The sequence below is a fragment of the Chrysochloris asiatica genome, unplaced genomic scaffold, assembly GCF_000296735.1.
Source record: "Chrysochloris asiatica unplaced genomic scaffold, ChrAsi1.0 scaffold00404, whole genome shotgun sequence".
Classification (NCBI taxonomy): Eukaryota; Metazoa; Chordata; class Mammalia; order Afrosoricida; family Chrysochloridae; genus Chrysochloris; species Chrysochloris asiatica.
This window is the reverse complement of record NW_006408922.1, coordinates 1,264,643-1,281,755: the sequence shown is the minus strand read 5'-3', so window position 1 is coordinate 1,281,755 and position 17,113 is coordinate 1,264,643. Positions and strand designations below refer to the sequence as shown.

Sequence of the window (17,113 nt, the reverse complement as noted above, 5' to 3'; positions counted from 1 at the left end):
TTGCAGTGGAAAGACTTCTGAATTGTAACTTACCACAAAAAAAAAAAAAAAAAAAGCTCTAACACTTTTTTTTTTTTTTTTTAAGGTAAGACTGAAAATTGTCCCTTGTTAGGCCAGGTCAGGTTTTGTAACCAAATGGTACCAAACTTGTGGAAAAAGTTGTCAGTTTCCAGAGCTTTTTGGACTTCAGAATTGCAGATAAAAGATTATGGACCATGGAATAAACCTCTTTGCAGTCAGGGGACCTGAAATGACTGTGCAGCTGCAAAAGCTGAGACCAGGGCCTGGTGAAATTATTAATTAACTCAGAGCCCAGAGGACCCAGGATCTGATTCTGTGTTCTTGGGTTGGAAAATCTTGGCCCTAAATTCTGGGTCTGTTTCCTGATTCTGAGGGGAAGAGCTGTCAGTTGAGCCCTACCTCTGAGAGACTTGAAGCATAGGTTTACTGCTGAGGGCTCAGCAAGATGTCCTGGGGTGTGATATTTGCAGAGTAATTTGAGCCTGGCCTCAGTTTCTGCTTCTGAAACTGCACCTGGTTAGCTAAACTCAAGATTCCCTGAGATGTGCCTAAGGGCGTGTTCTGCAGACTGGACTTCGGTTTCTCATTTGAGGCCAGAAACTCGTTGTTAAAGCCAGAACAGTTCAACCCAACCTGGTACCACTCAAAGCCAAGCAAGGGGTTCCTGTCTCTCAGCTCAGACAGCTGAGTGATTGAAGCATACTTTTTCAATGTCAGTCCTGTCTTTTCTAACTGTGAGGGCAGGTCTGAGTTTCTGGACTAGAACAAGTTCCTTACTGCCTCAGGGCTTTGCACTTACTGTTCTCATTGAGGTTAGTACCCTTCCCCAGCTCTTCATTCCTCTCTTCTGGTCATTCAGGTCCCAGCTCAAATGCTAGGTCTTAAAAGCCTCCCTCAACATAGCCTTTGGGTATCTTCATATCTCTTGGAAATTATCTTTTATCCATTTTCTTGTATTTCTTGTTTATATGTAGGCCCTCACTACATCATCTATGTTGTTGTTAAGTGCCATCAAGTTGGTTCCGACTCATAGCGACGCTGTATAGGGTTTCAGTGAAGCAGATGGTGGGTTTGAACTGCCAACCTTCTGGTTCGCAGTCTAGTGCTGATCTTACAGTACCACTCCAGGAATCAACTATACAAGGGTAGAAATCTTTCTGGTTTGTTCCTCCCATCCCAGATCTCCCCAGTGCCTATCACAGTGCAAGATATACAGTTGGGGCTCAATTAATAATTGTCAAATGCAGGTAAGATTAAGAGGACAGGTTTGGGACCAGGGGATCAGATCTTAATTAAATCTTGTTTCAGTCCCTCCCCCAAGCTCTCTGGACCTCACTTCCCTCCTCTGTGAAATGAACACAAACACATTAGATTTAAACAGATATAAGATGAAAAGCGATAAAGCGAGAGGGGTAGCAGAGATAAGACAAAGTAAATGGTGGCTGGGGTTACTATTATTAGTCTCCTGGGTGTGGCTGTGTTTATAGAACTGGTACTCTGGGGCCCTTTCCTGACTTTGGTAGAGTCACACCTCCACCAGGCTGAGTCAGGGATAGCTGGAAGCCCCAGCATGCTCCCCTATAATGTTTACAACATTAACTATTCATGTCTTCACCTCCCAGCCTGACTCTTCAGTCGACTCCTCTCTCCTCCCCAGCGCCACCCTGGGCTCTCACACTAAGCACCTTTTCTCTCTCTTCCCCCTCTTCTCTCCCCATAGGGACGAAGGTTGCCAGGCCAACCACAGCTTCCTTCGTTGTAGTAGGGGGTGGCGGTGGTGCTGAGACCAAGCTTTCAGGATGTGGTGACATCGAAGGTGACTGGTCATTTCTGGTCTCAGCCAAAGCCTGCCTTGAGGATATTACGGTTGGAGTCCCGCTAGACGTAGAAGCCACGACTGTAGGGATCAGTTCCCAGGGTGGAGGAGACTCCTGTGACCGGAATACCCTGCGTGTGGCATGTGCACACACGTCCAGATGGTCCTAGTTCGTCACCATCTATGGAAGAAATGGGCGCGGCCCAAAGATTCTAACAGCCTTTTTTAGCCTGGCCCGCCCGGGGGAGCTGACTCACACCTTCCCGGCTCCGCCCCAAAAGGGGCTCCAGGGCCCCAGTCTACGTGCCAGCAAAAGCTGGCAAACAAGACCGGAAGTGGGAGACCACAGGCTCCTGGTGAAAGAAACCGCCCTGCTTCTAGCCAGGCTATTCGGACATTAGCTGAGGGTCTGAATGGTTCCGGAGTTGGGGGAGGGAGGTACACGCGGCGGGGAGGGGAAGACTGCAGGGTTACTGGTACACTCCCATCACAACAGGCCCACCTCGGTTTCCCAATGCTGTGCGCAATAATTATCTGGGAGCCGGTGCGCCCCTCCAAAACTTTAAATATGTGAATGAAGAGAGGAACAGGAGTTTGTGAAGAGAGAAAAAAGGAGTAGGTAGAGAGCACAGCTGCAAAAATCCGTCTGGGAGCATGAAACAAACAGCAAAAAGTAAGCACGTCCGTAGAAGAGGATCGCCTAGAAACCAGATTGAACCACTCCTCCTTTATAGGGTGGGCTATGCAGCCCCACCCGGTCTAGAGCACCTCGCAAGTCCAGACTGGATAGAACGATTTTATTACCTCCCCTGCCCTGGACTGGAAGCACTGGACTGGTAGTCAGGGCCGGCCGTACCACTGACGCCACGAGGGGAGCGCCTGGTCTACTGCACAGCAAGAGAGGGACACCAGAGTATGCAGAAGCTCTCCAGAACGTGCTGCTACGCTGCAGCAGGGCTGTACCAATTGAGCACCAACCCCTCCGAGGCTTGCTCAGTGCCTCCGTCTTCCGGCTGCCATCTCCAGAGCGAGCTGCGCGCCTCAGGGGACCCTGAGGATTTGTGAGAGCCGTTCCTCGCTGGGCACCAGCCAGGGTCCCGGGAAACTGGGAGTCTGGTCGCCCGGGTCTTCTGTACGGCATTCAGCAGGAGTAACCGCGGTGCTGTGGACCTCCGTCTCTAAGCTGGGCTCCCGGCTGCCCTGGGTCTTGGCAGTCTTCCTAGACCCAGGGTGCTGAAGTGAGGAAGCGCTGGCACTGCAAGGCCTTCTTCCCTTCGGTCCCCCAGGATCTGGGCTGCGATCTAGGAGTGACAGGACTGCGAGTTAGACTGGGTTGTTGGGTGGGAGGTAGAGAGGGTAGTCTTAGACTGAGGGTGGCCGGGATGCACCCAAGGATGGTGGGAGACAGGGATCCTCGCTCTTAGAGATACCTCCCTTGTAGGGACACTGCCTTTACTGAGACACCCCCCCACCCCACCCCCGCTTTGGATCCAAGACATTGCCACTCAGAAATAAATGCCCATAACCCTCAAAGGCATTGGACTAAGGAGTTCTGGTAGCGTAGTGGTTACGAATCCGGCTGCGAACTGCAAGGTCAACACTTGGAAACTACCAGCTGTTCAGTGGGAGAAAGATGAGGCTTTCTGCTCCTGTAAAGATTTACAGCCTTGGAAACCCTGTACAGGGTCGTTGTGAGTCGGAACAGACACCACGCCACATAACCAACCAACCAACCAACCAATGCATTGGACTGCAAAGTTGGTTTGAACTGCAAGGTTGGGGGTTCATACCCAACAGCCACTTCTCTGAAACCCTATACAGGGTCGCTGAGTTGGAACCGACTCGGCAGCACCTAACAAGAACAACAACTTGACCTTGGAGAACCCCAAACCCTTCCATCTAGGACTCCTTGCTCACCCCTCTTTCAACTCTCACCCCTTTTTTCCCTCATCAAGCTCTGGTCTTTTGGAGCTAGACTCCTTTACCTTCTAGTACACTATTACCTCCCCGCTGAGACCCCTATGCTTTGCCTTCCTTAATCTTTTCTTGGATCAACCATCAACACTCATGGAAGCAGCAGTCAAGAAATCAAACGACATATTGCATTAGGCAAATCTGCTGCACAAAACCTTTTTAAAGTGTTGAAGAGCAAAAGATGTCAGCTTGAAGACTAAGGTATGCCAGACTCGAGCCATGGTATTTTCAATAACCTCATATGCATGTGAAAGCTGGACAGTGAATAAGGAAGACCATAGAAGAATTGATGCTTTTGAGTCATGGTGTTGGAGGAGAATATTGAAAGTGCCATGGGCTGCCAAAAGAATCAACAGATCTGTGTTGGAAGAAGTGCAGCCAGAGTGCTCCTTGGAGGCCAGGATGGCCAAACTTCATCTGTCATACTTTGGACATATTGTCAGGAGGGACCAGTCGCTGGAGAAGGATGTCATGTTTGGTAAGGTGGAGGGTCAGAGAGGAAGACACCCAGCTAGATGGATTGGCAAAGTGGCAGCTTCAATGGGCTCAAGTGTTGCAGCAATTGTGAGGTTGGCCCAGGACCGGGCAGTGTTTCGTTCTATTGTACATAGGGTTGCTATGAGTCGGTACCGACTCGATGGCACCTAACAGTAACAACAACCTTTCCCTCTGAACACTTACATTTACAACAGATTCCTTCCTTCCTTTCTCCTCCCAGCAGCTCAAAAACTCCTCTCTAAAACAAACAACTAATTATTCCCCATATTGGGACCCTTCCAACCTGAAATGCTTTTGAAAATATGAGGGCAAGTAAAAAGCATTGCTACAAAATCATTGTTGCTGTCGTTAAGTGCCACTGAGTCAGTTCCTACTCATAGAGACTTCGTACAGTGCTTCCAAGGAGTGGCTGGTGAATTTGAAATGACAACCTTGTGGTTAGCAGCCCAGTGCTTATCCTGTAGTGCCATGCCAGGACTTCAAAACTCATAGAAACCTTTACTAAACAAAACTATCAAAATGTGAAGCTATTGCTTCTCAACATATTCTCCAACTAGGTCTATGTACTTCTGAAGGAGGTATTTTTAATCTCTCTAACCCTCCCCAGAAGAATTTTGCACTCTTCAATTGACACCAAATCAAAAAACAGTTTTAGTATTCTCTGGAGACTCAAATCCAGTCAGTTCCTTTCAAATGTTCTGAATCTGGGCAACAAAACGAAGTCTGAAGGGGCTGTAGGGTGGATGGGGAAAGATTTCCCAACTAAATTCTCCTAGCACAACACTTGCTACTCTCAAAGAATGAGCAGATGCTTTGCCATGATGGGGGAAAAAATCCTTGGCTCAACTTTCCCAGCCTTTTTCTCACCAATGCAGTTTTAAATTTTCTTAAAACTGCTTCATAATTTGTTGTTGTTGTTAGGTGCCATCAAGTCGGCACTGACTCATAGCGACCTTATGCACAGCAGAACAGAACACTGCCTGATCCTGTTGCCACGCTTGAGTCCATCGATGCTGCCATTTGGCCAATCCACTTTCAATATTCTCCTCCAACACCATAACTCATAAGAATCAAGTAAGCCCCCATAATTGTCTTTCAACAAAATCTATCAAAGTTATCTGTTTGGAATTCCCCCCAAAAACAGTCATTATAACTTTCTGAGGTGATCTCTCTGCCTTGAATTTAACTGGTGGTGGTGGTGGTGGTTATGTGCCGTGGAGTCAGTTCCGACTCATAGCGACCCTGTACAGGGTTTCCAAGGCTGTAATCTTCACAGGAGCAGAAAGCCTCATCTTTCTCTCATGGAACAGCTGGTAGTTTCCAAGTGTTGACCTTGCAGTTCACAGCCCGATTCGTAACCACTACGCTACAAGCAAATCCACTCAGAAGCCACTATTTTGATTGGACCTTCTTCTTTTTTTAAAGGCACCCTAATGAGACTAAGACAAGTGTATTTATTACTGAGAGAACTTGTCTGCAGTCATCCACTGACTGCAGAAACATGTTTTAAACATGTTTTGTTTGTAATACACTCGTGTATGTATGAAATTGAATAGTAGTAGCAATACTTATTGACTTATCCTCATACAACAACCTCTCCTCCTGAACCTCCCCACTGAGACTACTAACCATTACTCCCCATCCAAAACCTACCCTCGCACTCTGCAATCCTCTTGTTCCCTAGTGGCATTACTAAGAGGGTGTGGCCCACACTGGGTCACACTGTCAGAAAGAGTGACAACAGCATGACTGTCTTTAAAATTTTTGTGTAGTGTTTTAGCAGAAATTTATTATTTTAAATAAGAATATCTCTGTAGTTAGTTGTAGCAACAAAAACATTTTTTTTCATAAATTTAGTTACTTGTATCAATATGCCTATAAGGCTAGAACTCCATGCTAATTACATTTGGAACCTTCTAATGCACTACGTAAGAGCAGTCATTATTACCCAATTACAATGATGCTTTGAATCATGGTTTAATATGCACATGCTACAAGTATTTGCTGATGTCATTTCTCGCTGATTTTGTCAAATTTTCTGGCATTTTACCTACAATGTAACTAATATCTGTATGCCTATATCAATTACTTTTTTGAGAATGAAGTAGCATTCAAGGAAAAGGAGAAAATTCAACTCAGTTACAAACTAGTAAAATAATCCAATGTCAAAAGAATTTACAAAACAATTTGTCAATATTCATATAATCTAAGACATCTTACATTAAGCAATTTACAACTATATTTACCACTTATTATTCTAGCTGTGGCAGCGTAGTGATTATGAGTTGGGCTGCTAACCTCTAGGTTTGAAACTACCAGCTGTTCCGTGGGAGAAAGATGAGGCTTTCGGCTCCCATAAAGATTTACAATCTCAGAAACCCTATACAGGGTCGTTATGAGTCGGCACCAACTCCACAGCACATAACCACCACTAAGAATTTTGTTTACGGGGTGACACCAATCCGAGTGATGCCACTGTTTTTCCCACACACAGATCCCTGAGTCCCCCCTTCCCTAGGATTTTCCCCACCTCTTTTCTGGGGCTCTCCCAAACCCTCAGGCTTGCGGGGATGGCTATCAACAGGCCTGAGGAGCACGAGGCATAGGCGGGAACCACCAGAGCGGATCCGCTCTAGGACCTGAGTCAGGGTGAGGCTGTGCGTGGACTCCCCGTTGATGTAGAGCACCAGGTCGCCGGTCTGCAAGAGCACGAGTCACAGGGTGTTATAAGAAGGACTAATAGAGGGCACCCTAACAAAGAATTAGCACCTGGAAGAGAACGGAGGGAGCCTTGATGCTCACCTGCAAACGACCACAGCGCTGCGCTGGCCCGTCTTCCAGCAGCTTTCCCACAGCCAGTGGCCTGTCTCTGGTCACTACATCTCGACCCCCACTAAAGGTGAGGCCGAAGCCCACGGGACCGCGGATCAACTCCACACAGAACCGACCAGAGGGTGGTTTCAAAGCACAACATGCCTCATCCTGAGTCTCTCCAGGAAGCATCTTACTGGTACCCAGGGTCTCTAACCGAGGATGCTAGAGAAAGAACACAGGAGCACTTAGGTTGCTAGACCCAAGGACAGTGGCCTTGAATAAAAGAACAGGGGCAATACCTGGTTCCGGTGTCTCACAAGAGGTGCATAAGGCAGACGACTATCAGTGACCTCTATATCCGCAGAGTCCAGCCCACTGACGCCTGGGGATGGAAGATGATGAAAGGGCACAATTGGGGGACACTCCACAGAAATTATCTAGGTTTGCCCCACTAAATTAACATTCGGTCCTCATCTCTGTGAACTCAATATCCTAGTCTGGCCCACCCAATTAACAATCCCTCAAGTAATAGCCCAGGCTCCACCCACACCACCTGCTTAACTAACATTCTGGTCCTGGACGTTGGACTTATCCCCCAGACCTCCCTCCCAAACTCTACTACCATCCAGACTCCACCCTCTCAATTAACACCCTCAGATTCACCCCCAGGGGATGTTAATACAGGACTTGGCAAAAACATTTCAGGCCCTACCACCAATTTGCTGTCTAAAAAAACTCCATCTTATCCATGCCATTTCAAGTCCTGCCACCGATTCGTTTATAGCTATCCAGGCCCCATTGCTGTACTAACTGCCCTCACCAACAACTGTCCAGACTCAGTCTCCTCAAAAATAGCATTCCAAGCCCTGCTGAGAGGGGAAACGATTCCACCTGGAAACCTCAATTCATCTCTGTCAAGAGGCAACACCCTTCTAAAGTAATATTCTAGGATACTCTCAAGGCCCCATCCCCTCCAATCAGCCTCCAAGCCCCACCCCTAAAATTCCAGTCACTATGAGTTGGAATCTACTGATGGCAGTGAGTTTGGTTTTACATCAGTCAAAACAGGCCAGGGCTGACTGTGGAACAAACAGATCATCAATTGCTTGTTTGCAAGTTCAGGCTGAAGAAAATTAAAACGAGAGCCAAAATATGACTTTGCGTATATCTCACCTGAATTTAAAGACTAACTCAAGTACAAATTTGATGCATTAGACACTATTGAAGGAAGAACACAAGAGTTGTGGAATAACATCAAGAATGTCATACATCAAGAAAGTATGTAGGTCATTAAAAAGACAGGAAAGAAAGAAAAGACCAAAGTGGATGTCAGAAGAAATGCTGAAACTTGCTCCTAAACATAGAGAAGCTAATGCAACTGGAAGAAATGATGAAGTAAAAAGAGCTGAATAAAAAATTTCAAAGGGCAGCCGGAGAAGACAAAGTAAAGTATTATAAATGAGATGTGCAAAGACCTAGAGTTGAAAGAAAACCAAAAGGGAAGACCATTTCTCAAGTTGAAAAAACTGAAGGAAAAAAATCAAGCCTCAGGTTGCAATATTGAAGGATTCTATGGGCAAAATATTGAGTGATGCTGGAAACATCAAAATAAAATGGAAGGAATACACAGAGCCACTGTACCAAAAAGAGATGGTCAATGTTCAATCATTTCATGAGGTACCATATGCTCAAGAACAGATGGTATTGAAGGAAGAAGGCCAAAGGAACACTGAAGGCATTGGGGAAAAACAAGGTTCCAATAATTAGCGTAGTGGTTACGAATCGGGCTGCGAACCTTAAGACCAGCAGTTTGAAACTACCAGCTGTTCCGCGGGAGAAAGATGAGGTGTTCTCCTCCCGTAAAGATTTACAGCCTCGGAAACCCTGTACAGGGTCACTATGGTTCGGAAACAACTCGACGGCACTTAACAACAACAACAACAATAATTGATAGAATACAAATTGAAATCTGTCAACAAACTGATGCAGCACCACTCACTCTACACCAAGAAATTTGGAAAACCGCCCACCGATTGGAAGAGATCCATATCTGTGCCCATTCCAAAGAGAGGTGAACCAACAGAATGCGGAAGTCATCTAACAATATCATTGATATCACACACAAGTAAACTTTTGCTGACAATAATTCAAAAATGATTGCAGCAGTACATTGACTAGGAGCTGCCAGAAATTCAAGCTAGATTCAGAAAGGACATGGAACAGGGGATATCATTGCTGACATCACATGGATCTTGGCTGAAAGCAGCGAATACCAGAAAGATGTTTACTTGTGCTTTGTTGACTATGCAAAGGAATTCAACTGTGTTGCTAAGTGCCATTAAGTGGGTCATAGTGAGCCTGTTATAGGGTTTCCAAGGAGTGGCTGCTGAGTTTGAACCACCCACCTTGTGGGTCAAACGGACCTTTCAGTTGAGTGCTTATCCTACAGCATCACACCAGGACTCCTTGTAGTAGGGACTCAGATTCCAGTCTTCCCTACTCTCGCCTTATCGGTTTGCACAAACAAAAGTCCAAAGCAAGGAGATAGTTGGAATGATCTCTTAACAGTTGTATGCCTAGGGGGTAGCATTGCTCTATTTGTGAGCCATCCTGCTAGTAATCCACCCAAGGGAGAACTCCAACACCCAGGCCTGGAGTTGAAGGCGTTATCTTGACCAAAACCAAACCAACCGCTTTCTAGGCAAATTCTGATTCATAGTGATTCTATAGGACACAGTAGAACTGCCCCATCGGCTTTCCAAGGTTGTAGATATTTGTAGAAGCAGACTGTTTCATCTTCCTCCCTCAGGGCAGCTGGTGGGTTTGAACTGCCTACTTGCAGTTATCAGAGCGTAATCACTGTGTCACCAAGGCTCTTTGAGGGGATTGTCTGAATTACCTTAAAGAGATAACAAACTTTACACCTTTGTCATGTTGTTGTTGTTGTTAAGTGCCATCGAGTCGGTTCCAACCCATAGCGACCCTGTACAGGGTTTCCGAGGGTGTAAATCTTTACGGGAGTAGAAAGCCTCATCTTTCTCCCGCGGAGCGGCTGGTAGTTTCGAACCGCTGACCTTAAGGTTCGCAGCCCGATTCGTAACCACTACGCTGCACGGAATCAATTCTAACTTACGGTGACCCTTTGTGTGTCAGAGTAGAACTGTGCTCCATAGGATTTTCTTTTTTCTTTTTTTTTTCCAATTACTTTTCTGCATCAATTGAGATGATCATGTGATTTTTTCCTTTGTTATTTTTTCTTTTATGCTTTATTGTGAATTATGTGATAATTTACATGGGAGGACATCAGCTTCACATTGATCCTGTCGTATATCGTTTCCTTGCCATGGTTACAATCCCTCCCATGCATCATCCATCAACTAAAGGGTATACCCTGCAAGCCTGTCCCCCGGTCGTCCGCATACCGCCCCTCTCCCTCTCCATAGGGTTTTCAATGGCTGATATTTTGGAAGTAGATCACCAGCCTTTTTTTCTGAGCGACTTCTAGGTGAATTTGAACCTCCAACTCTTTGGTTAGTAGTTGAGCACCTTAACTGTTGGATCACCCAGGGGCTTCAATGAGTCTCCAAGTACTGTTAGAACAAAAACAACAACTGTGTGGATTATTGCAAACTATGGATAACATTGCAAAGAATGGTTATTCCAGAATACTTTATTGTGCTCATGAGGAACCTGTACATAGACCAAGAGGCAGTTGTTCAAACAGAACAAGGGGACACTGAATGGTTTAAACTTAGTAAAGGTGAGCAGCAGAGTTGTATCCTTTTACCATACTTATTCGATCAGTATGCTGAACAAATAATCAGAGAAGCTGGCATTAGGATTGGAGGAAAATTCATTAACAACCTGTGAGATGCAGATGATACAACCTTGCTTGCTGGAAGCGAAGAGGACTTGAAATACTTGATGATGAAGACTAAAGACTTCAGTATGGATTGCACCTCACAACTAGACCACTAAATAACATCATGACAAATTGGAGAAAAGACTGAATTTCTCAAAGACTTCCTTTTGCTTGGATCCACAATCAATTCTCATGGAAGCTAGCAGTCAAGAAATCAAAAGACATTAGGCAAATTTGCTGCAAAAGACCCTTTTAAAGAGTTAAAAACTCAAGATATCAGTTTGAGGACTAAAGTGCACCTGACCCAAGCCATGGTATTTTCATACGGATGTGAAAGTTAGATAATGAATAAGGAAGACTGTAGAAGAATCTGTGCATTTGAATCACGGTGTTGGCAAAGAATACTGAAAGTACCATGAACAGTTAGAATAAACAAATCTTTGGGAGAAGTACAACCAGAATGCTCCTTTAGAAGAGAGGATGGCGAGACTTTGTCTCTTGTACTTTGGACATATTGTCAAGAGGGACCAGTTCCTGGAAGACATCATGCTTGGGACAGGGGGTCAGCGAAAAAGAGGAAGACCCCCCAAGGAAATGTATCAATACAGCGGCAGCAACAATGGGCTCAAGCTTATCAACAATTGTGAAGATGGTGCAGGACTGGCCATGTTTCGTCTGTGGTGCATAGGACGCTATAAGTCAGAACCTGCTCTAGAGTACTTAACAATAACAAGAATTCCGTCTTGCCAGTCTAGAGCAACTAATCTTCTCAGACTCCACCTCTCGGGAAGACACCGCCCCGTCACTCACCCTCCTTGGCGCGCAGGCGCAATGTGGCTCCAGCCCTGCGAACCAGCGCCGCCACGTCGTCCGCAGCTCGGGCCGCCAGAGGGCGCGCGTCCAACCGCGCCAGGATCTGCTTGGCGCTGGAACCCGCCGGTTTTGGGAAGCTGTGGCCTGCACGCGTGGGAGGGGAACAGGTCAAAGCTGACCCCAAACCCCTGAGAAGACCCTTACTTGCAGTTGTCTGAAGACATAGAAATGCCTTTCTATAGTATAGAGGTCACTGACTGTCCCTTAATATCTCTGCGACCTCCCATCTTTCCAGGTCTGCCTATGGACACCCTACCCCACAATATCCCTGGAGATAATAACTATTTGCAATATTCCCAGACTTCTCTGACGACCATATGAAGATCTCCGACTGCCCTCAACATAACCAAGAACTCGACTGCTCCCTAATAACCCGAGGTTCTAAACTCCCACCCCACCCCCAATGTATCCAGGGACCCTGAATCCCCCATACATCTTGAGAGTGCTTGGACTGTCTCTCATTACCCCACCTCCCCAAGCCTTGTTCCCCATCTTTACGAGGGGACTTCAAAAAGTTCGTGGGAAAATGCCATAATCGTTTCATTCCATTTTCCACGAACTTTTTGAAGCCCCCTTGTATATCCTAAGGAACTTCAGCTACCCCCCTTGCCCCCAGGTAGCCCACAAAAATCCAGATTTCCTCTGCAATATTACCAGAGACCCAAGTTACCTCCCGCCCCCTTACTCAAATTTACATCTGACCCTGATTGCCCACTTGTCCACCAGTGACCCCGGGCAGTCACACACACACACACACACACACACACACACACCCGCCCTCCTGAAAGCCCCCGGACCTGGGTCCAACCCATCTGTATAGGTGGAGATGAATAGGCGAGTCATACTCCCAGCCTCCCTCGCTGGGCCCCTTACACCACCGAGACTTGGGCGCTAGAGCTGCTCTGTTTACAACCAGCAGGAAGGAGAAGGTGAGGAGCAAACAGGCGGCACTAGGGGTGTCAGGGACCGCGCCCCCTTCCTCACTCCAGGCCCTCCTTCCCGTACCTCCTCTGCTCCTCCTAGGTTCCGCAGCGCCCCCCGCGCGCGCCTCCATGGCCAGGAGTCTACCCGATTAACGAAATCCAGGCAGCAACGCAGTTTGAGCGCCTGGAACACACTCACCTGGCGACCCGCCCAGGCCCAAACACTGCTGAGTTTGGCTGATCCCGTGCTAGCGCCCCGACCCGTGCGGTGACCTACCTGGCAGGTAGGTTGGAGTCCTCGCTATGTGAACCGGCACGAGTACTTGGCTTTGCCTTGCCTCAAGAACTGCGTCTGTTTTCTGAGGACCCGGGACAGGGTTTCTCATTTCCACAGAGGAGATTGTTATCCTATGTATAGCAAGGAGAATTGAGGTTAAGAGAAGTTAAGAAGTTAAGGCCCAGCTTGTAAAAATGGGGTGCAGAATTGGAACCTAGGCTTGTTAGGGGATCCTGCAGCCTCCAGCAGATCTTTGTAAGCAATAGGCACTCAGGAATTTTGCAATGTGCCTTTGCCTAAAACAGTAGGAACTTGGAAGGATGTGGTGGGGTTTGGGAGGATCCTGCACTTGGCGTTTTTGGGGTAATGGAGGGTTTGGATCCCTGAGCATTATGGAGTTGAGAGACAAAAAATGGGGAGTCTGGATTTGAGGAGTGATGGGATTCTGGACTTGAGGAGCCTTTGCAAATTCTGGGTTGGATGGATCACCAGCAGATATGAAGGAAGATAAGACCCCATCTAGATTTCAAAAATGAAGTCTGGGGACATAGGCCCCAAGGAAGAGCCCTTGGACAGAGTGCTAAGGTTAAAGGTGTTGACTGCCACTTTGCAGAGAAAGAAACAGGGTCATAGGGGCTCAGAAACTTCCCCATGTTCCTGCATCCAACCAACAAGAGGCAATTTACCCCCCAACTCATAGCCACCCTATACAGGGTTTCCAAGGAGTGACCGGTGGGTTTGAATCACTGACCTTGTAGTTCAAGTCGACCTTTGGGTCCAGTGCTTCATCCTACAGCGCCACACCAGGACTCTAACACTTAGTCCATGGCTGTGGATGCGCTGTGTCCTCATCCTGGCTAGCTGGGCAACATCTCTAATACCCCTACAAGGCCTAGTATTGTCATAGGGAAAATAGGCTGAAAATTTTCTGCTTTTGTTCCTCCCCAAGACCCCGTCCCTCCCCCCTTTAACTTAGCATCTGTCTGAGAGCGGCCTATTGAACCTCCATCACTGCAGCACCACGGCATGTGCCTTCAGCCACCGCATAGGGTTGTCACTGCTCCACAGATAGTCTCTCTGCCTGGGAGGCCCTTCACAGCTCCTTGTCTGTCTGGAAGTTTCCTGCTTTTTATCAAGGTCCAGTTCAAAGGTTTTATTTCATGATTCCATTTCTGATGAGAAAGAATGTGTTAACATGCAGAAGATGTTTGTTTGGTCTTCTCCCAAATCCTAACCCCTAGTCCTGTGGTTATAATCCCATTTGGGAGTAAGGTTTTCTTTGTTATTCTAATGAGACCGTAATAGTGTAGGATGTGTTTTAAATCAATCCCTTTGGGGGTATAAAAAAGATTAAACGAACAAGTGAGCAGCAGAAATTGGGGGACATAAATGCCACATCAAATGAAGATCACCATGGAACCAAGGAACAAAGACCTTCAGAGTTGACAAACAGAGAAAGCCTTCTTCCAGAGCCAGCATCCCAGATTTGGAATTCTAGCTTCCTAAACTGTGAGAAAATAAATTTGTTTGTTAAAGCCATCCACTTGTGGTATTTGTTACAGCAGCACTAGATATCTAAGACAATAAGATACATCAGAAACAGAATTGAAAATGCTTTTTGTGTGGAAGGGTAGTAGGCTTATTTTTTTTCCTTTGTACTGTCCTGTGTTTTCCCATGTCAAATGGGAAAGCATTCTGTTTTACTTATTGTGATATAGTAAATTTACCTAATATGTCTCTTCTAGCCATGATCTTTAAGACTTCCAGCAAATGATTGGATGCAGTTGTTGTTGTTAAGTGCCATTGAGTATGTGGTTTCCGAGGAGCGGCTGGTGGGTTTGAACCACTACCTTGCAGTTCAAATCAACCTTGCAGTCCACTGCTTATACTACAGTGTCACTCCAGGACTCCAGATGATTGGATGGGAGCATGCAAATAGGGTGTATGTGACCCTTACACTGGGATTGGTTTGTTTTGTCGTCCTCTGGATTTAAAAGGTGTCACCTGAGAAGCAGGAGCAGATGATTCCAAGACCTTCGAGAAAGAAGAGCCATGAGCAGAACATGAGATCCCTACTCGGAAAAGCGGCAAGGCAGAGGCAGTGGCATGGGGAGACAGAGCAACTGCTGGCCTCCTGGTCCATGAACAAAGTAATGCTGGGTGACTACAGGCAGGGAGTAAAGCTGAGTGACTATAAGCAGGAAACTGGCTTGCAAAATGTGTCCTTTGGGCATTTATAGACAGCATTAAAGGAGCTTTGTAACAGGGCAGCAGCCAAGGGCCCAGAGGCTGAAAGGCTGAAGAAGAGAGCTAGGTGTGTCTGCAGTAAAGCAGAGAAGAGTCATTCCTGACTTGGACTGCTGCATCCTGAGTTGTTTCTGATCCTGAATTGCACCCTGCTTATTCCCCCAATAAATCCCATAATAATGCATATTGTCTATGAGTTTAGTGTGGCCATTGCAACAGATTATCAAACCCAGATGTGAAACAGAGAGTGTTGTGGGAGAGATGGTTAGTGTCAGAAGAGGTCAAAGAAGGTTGTAAGGTGGAGGCATGTCTGACCTCTGGCTCATAGGAATTGGCCTTGGCCTGATTTTGAGTTTGATTCTGTTTTTTTTAAACTCATCTAGTACTGCTATAGCAGAAATACCACAAGTGGTTGGCTTTAAAAAGCAGAAATTTATTTTTTCATTTTTTCACAGTTTAGGAGACTAGAGGTTTGAATTCAAGGTGCCAGCTCTAGAGGAAGGCTTTCTTTCTCTGTCAAATTTTCTCTTTCCAGCTCCTTGGCCATTTTCAAATGGCACAGCATCTATGTTCTTCCCTATCTCTGCTTTGTTGCTGCTTGCTTAATCTGCTCTTTTATAGCTCAAAAGACATTAGACTAAAACACACCCTAGAAAGTAATTCACATGTTAGCTGGGTGATGAGAGGGCAGATACACAAGAAGAATAATGAAGATAGGTAACGACACAGGGAGGTATGCATAGACTAAAGGGGAAAGATGTAAATAGTGATATATACACAATCTTGGAACAGCAGTGTTCTGTACGTAGATACCTAGATTGAGATGTAGGCTGAATGGGTAAGGGAGGTAGGATGTATATATATTTAGATCCATGAGTCACAGGCTTAATTTATTTATTTATTTTTTAATTGTATAACCACATCCTTGGTGAAAAAAAGTTTTATTTTCATTTTTCACAATTCATTTTTTAATTTATTTATAAGAGCTGTGTTTGTAGGATAAACCAATACCAGCTACACAGTACTGGTGGCTTCCCCAAACTTCAGCCTCAATGCAAGAAGATCATCTCTCAGCAGTCAGCTTAGAAGAGAGTCAAGGGATGTCAAGTCTTTGTGTTTTGAAACAAGGGTCTTCTATTGTCAAGTGACCTTCCCATGCTTCTTCAATGACTGTGGAACACACCACAGATGGAGAGGGGCTGTGTGCTGAAGGCTTGGGGGGCAGGCTTGTGGGGTGTACCTTTTGGTTGTTTGAAGATGCACGGAGGGGATTGTAATCATTGCAGTGAAACAAAATACAATAGGATGAATGTAAAGCTAATGTTCTCCCATGTAAACTATCACATTATTCACAATAAAAACTAAAAAAAAAAAAAAAGAAACTTGGAAGACAGCAACTTGGCCAACTGATTGAAAAAGTTCCACATTTGTGTCCATTCCAAAGAGAGGTGGCCCAAAGCAATATGGAAATCATCGAACAATATCATTAATATCACATGCAAGTAAAATTTTGCTGAAGACAGTTCAAAAATGGTTGCAACAGTACATCAACAGGGAATTGCCAGAAATTCAAGCAGGATTCAGAAGAGGACTCATTGCTGGGAGATCATTACTGATGTCAGATGGATCTTGGTTGAAAGCAGTGAATATCACAAAGATGTTTACTTGTGCTTTATTGACTATGCAAAGCCTTTCAACTGTGTGGATCATAACACATTATTAATAACATTGCAAAGAATGGTTATTCCAGAACAGTTAATTGTGTTCATGAGGGACCTGTACATAGACCAAGAGGCAGTTGTTTAAAC

The 17,113-nt window shown here is 45.8% G+C and overlaps 1 protein-coding gene across 1 annotated transcript; it reads right to left on the bottom strand.

The window, feature by feature from the left end:
- Positions 1-2,830: 2,830 nt before the first annotated feature.
- Positions 2,831-12,912, bottom strand: MAGIX (MAGI family member, X-linked). The gene is given in 5 exon segments (XM_006876680.1): positions 2,831-3,153; positions 6,840-7,008; positions 7,423-7,505; positions 11,796-11,942; positions 12,864-12,912. Coding segments are annotated over 5 exon segments (771 nt in total).
- Positions 12,913-17,113: the final 4,201 nt, after the last annotated feature.